Source organism: Rana temporaria, chromosome 6, assembly GCF_905171775.1.
Source record: "Rana temporaria chromosome 6, aRanTem1.1, whole genome shotgun sequence".
NCBI classification, from domain to species: Eukaryota; Metazoa; Chordata; class Amphibia; order Anura; family Ranidae; genus Rana; species Rana temporaria.
In genome coordinates, this window is record NC_053494.1 from 113,579,072 (window position 1) to 113,594,077 (window position 15,006).

Here is a 15,006-nt window from a genome sequence, read left to right on the forward strand (position 1 = left end):
GGTATGTCTGTGTAAACAAGGCATCTCCCTGTTCTGCCTAGTGACAGGACACTGATCTTCTGCTCCCTGTCATCGGGAGCAGCGATCGGTGTCGTGTCACATGTAGCCCAGCCCCCACACGGTTAGAATCGCTCCCTAGGACACACTTAACTCCTTCCTTGCCCCCTAGTGGTTAACCCCTTCCCTGCCAGTGTCACTTACACAGTAATCAGTGCATTTTTATAGCACTGATCGCTGTATAAATGACAATGGTCCCAAAATAGCATCAAAAGTGTCCGATGTGTCCACCATAATGTCGCAGTAACGATAAAAATCGCAGATCGCCGACATTTCTAATTAAAAAAAATAAAACTCTCCCCTATTTTGTAGATGCTATACCTTTTGCGCAAACCATCCAACCACTATCTATATATGCTTATTTTTTTTCTCCAAAAATATGTAGAAGAATACATATCGGCCTAAACTGAGGGAAAAAACATTTTTATATATTTTTTGGGGATATTTATTACAGCAAAAAGTAAAAAACATTGCTTTTTTTTCAAAATTTTCGATCTTTTTTTGTTTATAGCGCAAAAAATAAAAACCGCAGAGGTGATAAAATACCACCAAAAGAAAGCTCTATTTGTGGGAAAAAAAGATTGTCAATTTTGTTTGGGAGCCACGTCGCATAACCGCGCAATTGTCAGTTAAAGCAGTGACGAATCGCAAAAAATGGCCTGGTCATTGGGCAGCCAAATCCTCTGGGGCTGAAGTAGTTAACTACTTCAGCTCCGGAAAGGTTTTACCCACTTCCTGACCAGTCCATTTTTGCGAAACGGCACTGCGTCAGTTGTTTAACTGACAATTGCGTGGTTGTACGACGCTATACCCAAATAAAATTTATGTCCTTTTTTTTCCACAAATAGAGCTTTTTTTTGGTGGTATTTGATCGCCTCTGCGCTTTTTATTTTTTGGAGACTGACAATTTTAAAGAAAAAACAATATTTCTTACTTTCTGCTATAAAACATTCCCAATAAAATAAAATAAATCCAATTTCTTCATAAATTAAGGCCAATATGTATTCTGCTACATATTTTTGGGAAACAATCCCAATAAGCATATATTATTTGGTTTGTGCAAAAGATATATAGCTTGATTCAGGTAGGGGCACGCATCTTTGCGGCGGCGTATTTACACTACGCTGCCGTAAGTCAGAGAGGCAAGTACTGTATTCACAAAGTACTTGCCTCCTAAGTTACGGCGGGGTAGCGTAAATAGGCCGGCGTAAGCGCGTCTAATTCAAATGAGGATGTGGGGGGCGTGTTTTATGTATATTAACTGTGACCCGACGTGATTGACGGTTTTTACGAACGGCGCATTCGCCGTCCGTGTATATGTCCCAGTGTGCATTGCTCCAAAGTATGCCGCAAGGACGTATTGGTTTCGACGTGGACGTAAATTATGTCCAGCCCTATTCACGGACGACTTACGCAAACAACGTAAATCTTTAAAATTTCGACGCGGGAACGACGGCCATACTTAACATTGACTAGTCCAGCTATTTGATGGAATAACTTTACGCCTGAAAATGCCTTACGTAAACGGCGTATCTTTACTGCGACAGGCGCACGTACATTCGTGAATAGGCGTATCTAGTGATTTACATATTCTACGCCGAACTCAATGGAAGCGCCACCTAGCGGCCAGCCTAAATATTGCACCCTAAGATACGACGGCGCAGGCTGTCGTATCTTAGCTAGATTTAAGTGTATCTCTGTTTGAGAATACACTTAAACTTAGGACGGCGCAGATTCCGAGTTAGGTCGGCGTATCTACTGATACGCCGGTCTAACTCTTTCTGAATCTATCTAATAGTGTCTACAAAATAGGGGATAGATTTAGGGACTATTTGTTTATTTGTATTGTTTTTACTAATAATGGCCGCGATCTGCGAATTTTAGCGGGACATTGCAGTGGACAAATCTGGCAATAAGTGACACTTTTTGAGGACCAGTGACACCAATACAGTGATCAATGCTATAAAAATGCACTGATTACTGTATAAATGACACTGGCAGGGAAGGGGTTAACACCAGGGGCGATCAAAGGGTTAAATGTTCCCTAGGGCAGTGCTTATTAACTGCGTGGGGCAGTGTCACACTGAAGGAAAAGAGAGATCCGTGATTCAGCTTAGCTAAATCTCAAGTTCTCTCATTCCCTTCCTAAAAGATCTGCTATTTGCTTTGTTTACACAGGCTGTGATCTGTCTCTCCTCTAAACGATCAGCGGGTCACGGCGGCAATTGCACCTGCCAGACTCGCTGATTGGCTCCCACTGTGTCCAATAACAGCCGGAGCAGCGCACAGGTGCCCAAAAGCACATGCGCAAAATCACGTACCTGTACGTGATTTTGTGCAACCGGGTTGCCCTGCCGCAGTATATATGCAGTAGACGGTCTGAAATTGGTCTAATTTAGACAAGAATTTGTGCCAGTGTCGGTAACATAACCTCCATGTTTGGAAAAGTCAGTAGTTCTTACTACCACCACTTTAAGAATCTGTTGCTACGGTAGCGTCAATTTTTTTAAGAATTACCACCAGTTTTCTGTTTAGAAAACTGGTGGTAATTAAGACCATCTCAGATTTGGCTTACAGGAGGTATGCCAGTGTTCAGAGTGGTTGTGCCTGTGCTGTAGAGCTGTCTTATATGTGACAGCGCTGTACCCCCAGACTCACTTAGCTGTTGGGCAATAGGGCCAGAGTTTCAGCTGAAGTCCTTACCCAAATATTTCGAAAATGACTTGCTTTTGGGTGGGCAAGCCTAATAGGGACCTGATGGAGAACTAGTTTTTCATCTCCTCATCAGGTTCTGCCCACCCTTATTAAAAAAATCATCGATCATACATCTGTCAGTACAGGGCCAATCCACCCTATAGGCTCACTATGCAAGCCGCAAAGCTGCGGAGGGCCCCCCAAATTACTAGAGGCCCCACCTGGTGAGAAATTATTTTCAGCCCCTCACCCCCCTTCTCAACTCGCTGGCTGCATGGGAGAAGAGGTAAGAAGTCAGCCCCCCCCCCCCCCTGCTTCTCACTTTAATGTAAGATTTAATTTCCGACAGCAGAACACCCCCTCCCCCCGCTTCTCAACTTTAATCTTTAATGCGACATGTCATTTTTCGGCAGCCCCCCCCCCCCCCATCCGCTTCTCAACTTCAATGTGACATGTCATTTTGCTTAGGGCCCCAGGGTGGTCAGGATATCGGCACTGTGTCAGTATGATAGGAGCAGTGACCAGGGAGGGAGGGTGGAAGGTCACCCACCTGATCCTAGATCCTAGAAAAATGTGTGATACATGTTTTTGTTGTACGTTAGATCGTATGAATTTGCAGTAAATTTTGGCGCACGTACAGTACTAAAATATAAATATAAATGTTCACAATGCCATAAAAATAATTTGCAGACATGTTTTGCTGTTTTTAGGATTCCATAAAACACAATTCCTTCTTTGAACCACTTAGAAAATTAGAGTATGGGAACACAGATGAAGCTTTTGGTAGTGTGCATTATATTCTAGAAGGTAAATATCCATAGACATTCATACAATATCGGTATGTGGCATGTTAATTAAATACTTGTAATCCAAAAATACATGCTTGCATTTTTTTTTTTTTTTTTTTGCTGCTGAGGTATTGTATGAGGAATAGCTAAACAAATATATTTAGATGGGAACACTAGGGTGTGTTTCAGAAAGACAGAAATAATTTGATTGTGCTATATTTTGGCATAAGAATCTCATTTTTAGAAACACATAGAAACCTATTATTATGGAGCGTCCTGGTAGATACTATATTGAAAAATAAATTGTAGAAATACCTTAACTTGGTTGCATCGTTTTTAGTAGACGTTGACATGTCAGTGCAGGACATGTGTAGTTGGTCCAGTGGGCCAGCTCCACTGCTTTATTCACACTTTGTGATTTGGAATTGAGGCAGAATCATGGTGATGCTGGAAAAAGATTCCAAATTGCATGGCAATCACTGCACAACACGTGACACGCATTTGGGTGCCATTATCCTTTAATAGTACCCCAAGCATGATGTGATTCTGCTGTAATTGTCGCATGACAGGTTCACGCTGCAGGAGCTTCTTTTCGAGTTACACGTGCACATAGGGCTGCCCATTCAAGTGAATGGGCTGGCCCTATGTGACACACAAAACTGCGTGGGAATTGCTCAACCAAAATCACGAGAAGGACCACTTGTTCCCTCTACGCGAAAAGTGTGAATGCTGCCTAAGTGATGAAGGTGAAGAGACATGAGATCCCGAGGAATAGATATTACTAAGAGTTTTTGGAAACCAGTATGTACACATCAGGGGTCAGCAACCTTTCTCCACTTAAGGGCTGAATTCAATGTATGTGAATACATGTTGGGCCACATTCACCTGCTAATAAATGAAGATGATAATCTGGACCCCTTTACATTACGCAGCCCCGTTCTTCTGGACCCCTTTACATTACACAGCCCCCGTACCTCTGGACCCCTTTAGTTTACACAGCCCCCGTACCTCTGGACCCCTTTACATTACACAGCTCCTGTACCTCTGGACCCCTTTACATTACACAGCCCCTGTGTTATGCTTTACAATTGCTTGTGGAATGGCGACAAACTATGGTACTTAAAAATCTTCATAGTCTACACTTTAAAAATTTCTACAGTTTACCAGTTTATAGTTACAGATGAGTTCTTGTGCTAGAATTATTGCTCTCACTCTATCGATTGCAGCGATAACTCACATGTGTGGTTTGAACACTGCTTAAATTTGCGGTCGAGACTTATGTATGCATTCGCTTCTGTGCACGAGGACGGAGGAATGGGACGCTTTAAAACGTTTTTATTTTTTTCTTTATTTTATAAAATGTTATTTTTTATTTTTTACACTCCCTTTTAAAAAGAAAAAAATCTGATCACTTTTATTGCTGTCAGAAGGAATAAACATCTCTTGTGACAGTAATAGGCAGTGGCAGGTATTCTTTATGGAGGGATCTGGGGTCTAAAAGACACCAAATCCCTCTTTTGCACTTAAAAGCATTCAAAACCCCAAGTTTGGCTGTTTTGAATGCTGTAATTTTTTTTTTTTGGCGCCTTCTGTAAACCGGAAGTGATGTTATGACATCCCTTTACAGGTTACTAGATCCAAGACCCGGTTGAAGCCAATTCCGGCTTTGTTCGGGTTACCGGTCAACCAACGGATGTGCCGGCTGTTTGCTCTGGTCTCCCGATTGTACGGGAGAGCCCGGGCGAGCCGCGGAAGGTGGCGAGAGGGGGATGTTCCCTCCCGCTCCTTGGGATAACAGCCACATTAGTTGTTATCCCAAGAAAGCCGACCGGGGTTAAAATGTCCACGGGTCGGGAGCATGGGAATTTATCACGTGCACTGACGGGCCAGACCTTTAGCAGGCCGTAAGTTGGAGACCCCTGAGTGTGAACTTGCCATGACCACCAATATGAATCGTTAAACATAGAACTGTAGCAGTCCTTTTTTATATGCTTGATATTTATTCATGTTGTAGTATACACATCCCACAGCCTTCTTCAAGAGCATTTGATTCAAATGTATCTAAACTCAGGAACAAAAATAGGCTATATTTCAGCTTACCAGTCTTAGGGCTGGCCCTATGTGACACACAAAACTGCGTGGGAATTGCTCAACCAAAATCACGAGCAGGACCACTTGTTCCCTCTACGCAAAAAGTGTGAATGCAGCCTAAGTGATGAAGGTGAAGAGGCATGAGATCCCGAGGAATAGATATTACTAATGCCTAGTACACACGAGAGGATCGATCCGCGGAAACGGTCTGGAGGTCCGCTTCCGCGGATAAATCCTCTGGCGGATTTTGATCTCATGGTTGTACTAACCATGAGATCAAAATCCCCGCGGAATTCCCTCCGCGGTGACGTGTCGCATCGTCGCCGCGATGATGACGCGGCGACGTGCGCGACGCTGTGATATAAGGACTTCCACGCATGCGTCGAATCATTACGACACATGCGAGGGATGGATTCGGACGGATTGATCCGGTGAGTCTGAGACCAGCGGATCAATCAGTTGGACTGGATTCCAGCGGATCGATTTCTTAGCATGTTAAGAAATTTTGATCCGCTGGAAATCCATCCCCGGGGAAAAAAATCAGCGGAAAAATATCCGCTGGATCGTACACACCAGGGGATCTATCCGCTGAAACCGGTCCGCGGATCAATTCCAGCGGATCGATCCTCTCGTGTGTACGGGGCCTAAGAGTTTTTGGAAACCAGTATGTACACATCAGGGGTCAGCAACCTTTTTCCACTTAAGGGCTGAATTGAATGTATGCGAATACATGTTGGGCCACATTCACCTGCTAATAAATGAAGATGATAATCTGGACCCCTTTACATTACGCAGCCCCGTACCTCTGGACCCCTTTACATACATTTTCTCTTTCTGATTCATCTGTAGGAGTTGATTATTGCTAAACACTGTGAGACAGCTGATTGGAGGAAAGGCACACACCCCCTCCCCACACATGCAGAGGTTGCCTATGAATAGTTGAGCTGTATGCTAGCCTATTAGCATCTTTACAAGTTATTTGTAATCCACTTTAAAATGATTGTAAAGCTTCAATTTTTTTTAATAAAATAACAAACGTATAAGGGGGGATTAGGGGGGACCCTTTCACACTGAAGCGTTTTAGCGTTAAAAATAGCACTATTAAAACACTCATAAAACGCTCTCCATGCATCTCAATGGACCCTTTCACACTGAGTCCTGCAAGCAGCATTTTGGAGCAGCTTTTGTGCGCTGAAAAAAACGCTCCAAAAACTCCCCTTTCCATTGAAATGAATTGAAAGCGCTGTAAAAACGCCTTACCCTTTCACACTGAGGCACTGCAAAAATGCCCTAAAATGTTAGGGTCTTAGCGGTGTTTTACCAGCGTTTTTCGGGCGCTGGCAGTGTGAAAGGGCTCTGAAAGCACTCAGTCTTTCACATTGGGATTGCAGATGAGGCTTTGCTCGAACAACGCTCGAAAACCGCCCCGGTGTGAAAGGGGCCTAATACATAAAGATAAAAAAAACATAGGCTTCAGAACCACTTTTTTGGAACTTCTAAAACAGATCCAGCAAAATGCTTTTAATGGCACATTTTTTGACCAGTTAAAGGAAGTTTATTGTATGGGTTTATATACATGTAGCACCTTCCTCTAGTTAGGCTGCTAAGTATATTTGTTTTTTGGTTCCACTGTAGTGAATGGCGCAGTGATTGATTGTTTTGATTTGCTCAGTGTTTCCTGAGCAGGTTGTTTTATTCCTCCCACCTGCCTCTGAAAGAAGTTTCCAGAGCATAGGACAGGGAGATTCAAATGATCAGTTAAATATTTATCATGCCCCAGCCAATCCCTGGAAGGAGCTTCCAGAAGGTGGATGGGGAGGTGATAAATGTGAAGGAGACCTGAACAGATTATATTTTCCTCTTCAGGGAAGGTTTCAGTCTCCTGGGGAGCTGTTGGCCCTGGGAGAGAGTTACTAAAGACAAGAAGCTGCGGTCTGGGTCTCAGCAACTGCAACTGAGGACCTAGGGAAGATTGTCTAAGCATTACATGTGCTGGAAGACACTGCGATGAAGTCCTGGTTCTGAAGAAGGATCTTGTTCTCTCCCTCACTAAAGATCTACCTGCAGATGCTGGGTGGTACACAGCTCCTGGGACATTTTGAGTAAAGACCTTGTTGGGGACTGATAGGTGTGCAAGTCCCAAAAGGGAACTATGAGCCAGAGTTTGCTTTATGGACTGCTGCGTTGGGGTCCTAGACATATTGGCCATTCCCCGCTACCTCCAGAAAAGCTGCTTTTGGAAGACTAAAGAGAATTGTGTCCTCCTACTGTTACTGATCATTTTGGAGTATCCTTGGACTTTAAACCACTCTCCTGTTTAGGTTATTCAGCAATAAATACTAAAAAGACATCCCCTAGACTGAGCCTCAAAGTGGATGTAAACCGGAAAGTATACCCAGTGAAGGGAACAACCTCAGATGATACACAGGGATGAAACAAATATCCTTACATACGTTTGACATGTATATCTGCTGTCTTCACCTTCATACTGTTTAGAAAGTGCATGTACTGTTTTCTCTTCCTGATGTAGGAGTTGATTATTGCTAAACACTGTGAGACAGCTGATTGGAGGAAAGGCACACACCCCCTCCCCACACATGCAGAGGTTGCCTATGAATAGTTGAGCTGTATGCTAATCTATTTAAAGCAACCTCCCCCGACTAAGGGGGAGGTTCTTTAGGCTCCCATCTCGGAAAGCTTGTCAGAACTTGAAGTTATCAGGCTGATAACAGAAGAACAGAGCAGGACAAAGCTACGAAACTTGGTGCTTTGAAGAGAGATAAAAGAACACTGCAGATAGATGTGCCCAGCTCAAATTTTCATGAATCGGGTTTACTTCCACTTTAATTGAGCGGGGGACTGAGCTTGTGTGACTGGAAACTTGTGTACTACATTGGGACATCAAAGTATATTCTCAGTGGCTCTTCTGGGGAAAAGTACCACATATACTTCAAGTCTGTGGAATGTGACCTAAAGCTTGCTTATACTGAAACATGAATACATAGTAGGCAATAAAAAAGGAGCACTGTGCTTGTAACAATTAATTAGATAATGCAGATTCTAGGAACATTTTGCATAGTATGCACCCACTTGTGGAAAATAGTGGTAAGAGGAACAGTGCTGAATTCACTTATTTAACTGATATGAGTTTGTATTCATCATATTCACTTCTGCTTAGAGGGCCTACGATTTATGCCAGCCATAAGAACATAAGCCTTGATGTTGAATGCTATATAATGAATACATGTCTGGAGTTCTGCCTTTGTTTTTTATTTTCAAAGAACAGGTGAGGATTATATAGAAGGACAGAATAATCTTCAGCATTCCCAGACTGTGCGGGTCATACCTAGAATAGAAGAAAATGAAATAGAGGTGTTTATATCAACTCAGGATCCAGCATCAATACAGGTACAGTGTCCTTTATGTTGTGCAGAGTATTGCAATTAAGCACTGGAAGCTTCTTGGATATAGCAAATGGCTTTACTTTTATAGAGAAATATACTACATGCCTTTTATCATAGAACAGGAAAAGTACACAAACAAGTGGTATATAAGACAAGAAGTATGGTACTTCCTCTGATTACCTTACAATGGATACACACTACAGTGCCACCTGCTGGATAGATAGGTATAATGCATGCAGTATTTAGTTCACATTACTTTATATTACATGCTGCTGCTCTTCCAACACCCCTTCTCAACAGCATGTGCTTTGTCAAATTACATTCAGCTTCTTCTGGATATAACTATGAAGTTTCTTCAATAAAGGCTTGATGAGTGCATCAGCAGTCATCTCCTCTGATGGGCAGTATTGAATGTCAATAACACCTTGCTCTTGATTGTCCCTCAGTAGGTGATACTTGATGTTGATGTGTTTGGTCCTGTATTGATTATTACTGATTGCGTAAGCTTTATACATCCCTGGTTGTCTTAAAAAAAAAAAAAGAATTGGTTTTGATATGTTTATCCCAATGTCCACAAAAAGTTGACAAATCCATATCGCTTCTTGACACACGTGTGCTGCTGCATTGTCTTCTGCTTCAGTTGAAGATAGAGAGACATTTGTTTGCTTTCGACTAGACCAACTTATGTTTCCTTCGTCATACTGGAAGATCAATACACTTGTGTTTTTGCGGTCTGTGCAAACCCCGGCACAATCAGCATCCACATACCCGACCAGTTTTGGATGTGATGTTGCTGGTAACTGTAACTTAATTTGAATTGTTCCTTTGAGGTATTGTATCACTCTTTTTACTGTGTATCAGTCATTATGACTGGGAGCTGAAACTTTCCTGCATAGTATGCCCACTGCTTCGGCTATGTCTGGTCGTATCACAGTGGCAACATATAGCAGCTTGCCGACTGCTCTGCGATACATGTCATTGTTGGGTAGCAAGTTTTCTGCTCCATTGCTCTTTTGATAGCCTGGTTCCATAGGAGTTTTCACTTCCTTTGCATCTTGCATATGGAATTGTTCGAAGATTTCTGAGATTGGTTGAGAAGATAACTTTCACCTTCTTCTCTCTCTATTTGGATTCCCAGATAGTAGCTAATGTTCCCTAGCTCTTTGATTTCAACATTTTATTTCAGCTTGTGAACTATCTGATTGTAATCCCCTTGTTGTTCATAACAAGTTATAATGTAATCGACATAGATAAGAATGTACATCCATCTGTCTTGATTCTTGGAGTAGAGACAGGGTTCTGCTTTACTTCTTGAGAATCCCTCTCTAGTAAGCACATTGTTCACTTTCTCATTCCGCATTCCTTGCAGATTGCTTAAGACCATAGATGCTCTTCTGAAGTTTACACAAAAGATTGTCTCCTTGCTCAAACCCTGGTGGTTGCTTCATGTAAAGATCTTCCTTAATGTCTCCATATAGGAAATAAGTTTTAACGTCTAGGTGTTTCACTTGCATGCTCTTCCTGGCTGTAACACTAAGAATGGTGTAGTGTTTTATGACAGGAGCAAATGTTTAATCATAATCTTTACCAAATTTCTGGGAGTAACCCCTGGCAACTAGTCTGGCTTTGTATTTGTGGATATTCCCTTCTCTGTCTGACTTTACTTTGAAAGTCCACTTACTTCCTATAGATTTGCGGCTAGGAGGGAGCTTTGTGAGTGTCCAGGTTTTATTTTCTTGAAGTGACTTTAATTCTTCTGCTGCTGCCTTTCTCCATTTATTGGCTTCATGTTTTGTTAGTTTTTCTATGTCTTCCCAGGATGTTGGTTCCACTAAGCTGTGTGTTTTGACAGTGTATGATAGTTTACAGGGTGGTATCCCCTTTGTATTAAGTGGATCTTCTGACTTCAGGCACTTCAGCAGGATCTGATGAGTAACTTGGTTTAGGCATCGTGAGTTCCACCTCTTGTTTTGACCACTGCACAGGTTCGCTTTGGTCAACCCTTTCTTCTGGATTTTTGGGATATTCACTTCACAGCTTTCAGGGATCAGTGTTTCTGGTGAAGGGCTCTCATCAAAATAAAAAACATGGCTTATTGTCACTTTGTCAATCTTTGGGTGTAGGATTCTGTAACCCTTAGTTTGCTCGCTGTAGCCTACTAGAATGTCCTCTATGGCTCTGTTTTTCTATTTTTCAGCTTGGATCGCTTTTCACTTGGAATATAGGCATATGCTTTACATCCAAACATTATTATGTGCCCTATGTTAAGCTTTGATCTATGCCACATCTCAAATGGAGTACTTTTAATGGCTCTTGAGGGTAGTCTGTTCTGTAGGTAGGTTGCAGTCATGACTGCTTCTCTCCAGTACTAGTAATGTAGGTTGGCATCCAACAAAATGCACCTTGCCATTTCTATAAGAGTGCGATTTTATTTTTTCCCCTTTCTGCTACACCATTTTGTTCAGGAGTGAATGGTGTGGTCGTCTGGTGTACTATTTCTTGTCTCTTCAAGTATGAGGCCACTTCTTTGCTTATGTATTCTCCCCCATTGTCAGTGCATATTATTTATTTTCGTTGGAATTTGCTGCTAGACATGACAACGAACTCTTGAAATGTTTCTAATGTTTCATTCTTGTGTTTCATCAGATAAGTAGTTGTGTACCTGGAATAATCATCAATGAAAGTCAGTAGATATCTGTTCCTGCCTGACGTGGGAGTTTTCATTGGATTGCATACATCACTGTGTATAAGCTGCTGGGGATGGGTGTTTTTTCCTTGAGATGCCTGTGGCAGGGGAGCACATGTGGCTTTTGCTTCACTTTAGAAGGCACTATTGTCAAATCTTCTGATAAGCCTCTCTTTATAATGTCCTGTTTAGCTTCTGGACTTCTGTGCCTCAGCCGCCTGTGCTATAAGTGAATACATTTGCTGTGTAGGCCTAAAGAGACTATATTGGCTTGCTGGTCTGTGGTGATGAGCCTGAATAGGTGATCATCCAGTTTTTCTTTTTCGAGGAATTGCTTATTATTTTGAAGTGTTTATTCATCACCCTGGAACTTAACTGTAAGGCCCCGTACACACGACAGAGTTTCTCGGCAGAATTCAGCGGGAAACTCGGTCAGCGCCGGATTCTGCCGAGAAACTCTGTCGTGTGTACACTTTCGGCCCGATGGAGCCGCCGAGGAACTCGTCGAGAAAATAGAGAACATGTTCTCTATTTTCTCATTGTTCTATGGGAGAACTCGGCCCGCCGAGCTCCTCGGCGGCTTCAGGGCTGAACTCGCCGAGGAACTCGATGTGTTTGGCACGTCGAGTTCCTCGGCCGTGTGTACGGGGCCTGAGACTGTTGTTTGCAAGGCTTTTCACTGATAGAAGGCTGCCGTTTAGTTCTAGAACATACAGCACTTTCTTTACAAGGATACTCTGCTTGCCTTGTGGTGTAATTCAGTTCAGGAAGCCCTGGCCTTTACCTTCCGAAGGGACACTTTACCCGTTTGCTAGGAAGGTCTCATCGCTAGTCATGTGGCTTCTCGCACCTGAGTCTATGCACCAGCCTTGTGGCTTGCCGCTCTGTGTTACTTTAAAGGTACCACTCCAGGATGTGTCTTTAGTTTTCTTTGTGGCTGCTTTGACTCTTTCTGTGGATAGCTCTAGTCCTTTTTTAAGTGACCGGTCCTTTTACAGCGAAAACAGGTTCTTCTTTCTTTGTTGCACTTTGTGCCTTTGTACATCTTAAGAGCTTTGTCATCATGGTGCATATTTTCTTTTCTTCTGCCATATTCATCAATTAATTTGCCTTTGACATGTTCCAGTGTCAGCAGTATATGTCTCTGGAAGGCTGCAGAGGAGCAAAGTATGGTTATCTTTGATGTCTTCTCGGATGGTGCGTAGCTGCTCTATGATCTTTAGCATGGCTTTTCATGTGGTCACACATATGCTGGCCTTCTTCTAGTCTCATCTTATACAGCTTTCTTAGTAGAAAGAGCTTGCTGTTTAGACTTGAACACTCATGCAGTTTTTGTAATGAAGTCCAAATACCTTTGGCCGTTTTCTCTGTTCTTATGTGGATAAGCTGGGCATCTTCCACTAGTAAGCTTATGGTTGCTTTTGCCTGTCTATCCTTCCTATACCAGTCCTCCTTCTCTCTGTCTGTGGGCCTGTCTGTATTCAGCACTTGCTCATAAGCATTTCTAGCTTAAACTTCCACAGATGGTAATTGCCATTGTTTAGCTTTGCTATTGCAAACTTCCCATCTGAACCACTTGCCATCGTTCACTAGCTTGCATACAGTACTCACATATCTGTATGCACTGAGTATCCTCTCCAATGCCTGGGTGCCAGGGACCCACAATCTGTTGTGCAGAGTATTGCAATTAAGCACTGGAAGCTTCTTGGATATAGTAAACGGCTTTACTTTTACAGAGAAATATATTACATGCCTGTTATCATAGAACAGGAAGAGAAAACAAACAAATGCATACAACATAATAAGGATGTTAATTCCACTGATTACCTTACCATAGATACACACTACAGTGCCACCTGCTGGATAGATAGGCATAATGCATACAGTATTTAGTTCACAGTACTTTACATTACATGCTGTTGATCTTCCAACACTGTACTCTAATTTTCTTGAGTGCTTCCTGTGCAACCTGTTAGAAAGTTTTATCTGGGGACCCATTATATATGTGGGGTCCCTGTGATCATTAGAATTGTTTCCTGCTGTTTTAAATTCAGGAGAGAATAAAGAGAATAAAGCTGGCTATAAGTGGCTTTGTTTTTTTTTTTTTTTTGGTTCAGCCAGATTCCTCCACCTACACAAATGAGGTGGTTGGAAGAATCCCCCCAACCAGGGCTGTCTTAATATAGTTACATAGTTGGTGAGGTTGAAAAAAGACACAAGTCCATCAAGTCCAACCTGTGTTATACAGCTGCTGCAGCTGCTAATCAAGAAATGTTTTGTCTCTTCTTTGTTCAACAGAAGTTGAACAAAGCAGGGATGGCCACACACTGATCAATATTCAGTCGGTCCCCGCTGAACCAGCTTTAGAGATTATTGATGTACTACTTACCAAATATATTTTGGGAACAAGGAACAATAGCAATATCACATTTGGGTCCTGGAAGAATAGAATACTATGGACCTCTTTATTAATGCATTTGATTTAAAGCAATATTAAAGGCAGATTTTATTTAAATAACAAACATGTTATACCTACCTGATCTTTGCAGTGGTTTTGAGTTTGGTTAATTGCCTAAAGTTAAAATAAACTGTTCTCGAGAGAAATATGGGGGTTGTCATCACCAATCGGGGAAAGTAAAAGAGAAAGTCTGTAATCCCTATCTGTATAATTGGTCCGAGTTTGTGACAAAATGTTTTGAAGCCTAAAGTGACACTAAAGCTAAAAATATCTTTTACTTTTAATGCATTCTTTGCATTAAGGTAAAAAACATTTTCAATTTCTCTGCCTGGCTACATCTCCCCTACCCTCTCTTCATCTTTACACAGCACTCGACCACTGGCTTCTGCTGCTGTCAATCAAATGCAGTGAGGAGAAAGTGTGGGGTGGGACTGATGCCACGTACACACGATCATTTTTCGGGTTGTAAAAAACTACGTTTTTAAAAAATGTCATTTAAAACGATCTTGTGTGGGCTTCAGAGCATTTTTCGGGTTCTAAAAAACTACAATTTTTTTTTCAAACATGCTCTATTTTTTCACAACGTTTTTAACGCTGTCGTTTTTCGGGTTGTAAAAAATGATCGTGTGTGGGCTTTAACCATGTTAAAAACCTGCGCATGCTCAGAAGCAAGTTATGAGACGGGAGCGCTTGTTCTGGTAAAACTACCGTTCATAATGGAGTAAGCACATTCATTACACTGTAACAGACAGAAAAGCGCAAATCGTCTTTTACTAACAGGAAATCAGCTAAAGCTAAGTCACCCACATGGAACTTCCCCTTTATAGT

General features: G+C 42.1%; 1 protein-coding gene across 1 annotated transcript in view; it reads left to right on the plus strand.

The window, feature by feature from the left end:
• The window catches only part of LOC120943719 (aldehyde oxidase-like), a 188,219-nt gene that overhangs the window by 97,471 nt on the left and 75,742 nt on the right, over positions 1 to 15,006 (plus strand). The window contains exons 13-14 of the mRNA XM_040357194.1: positions 3,462 to 3,558; positions 8,917 to 9,038. Coding sequence (XP_040213128.1) covers positions 3,462 to 3,558; positions 8,917 to 9,038 — 219 coding nt within the window. The remainder of the gene's footprint in view (positions 1 to 3,461; positions 3,559 to 8,916; positions 9,039 to 15,006) is intronic.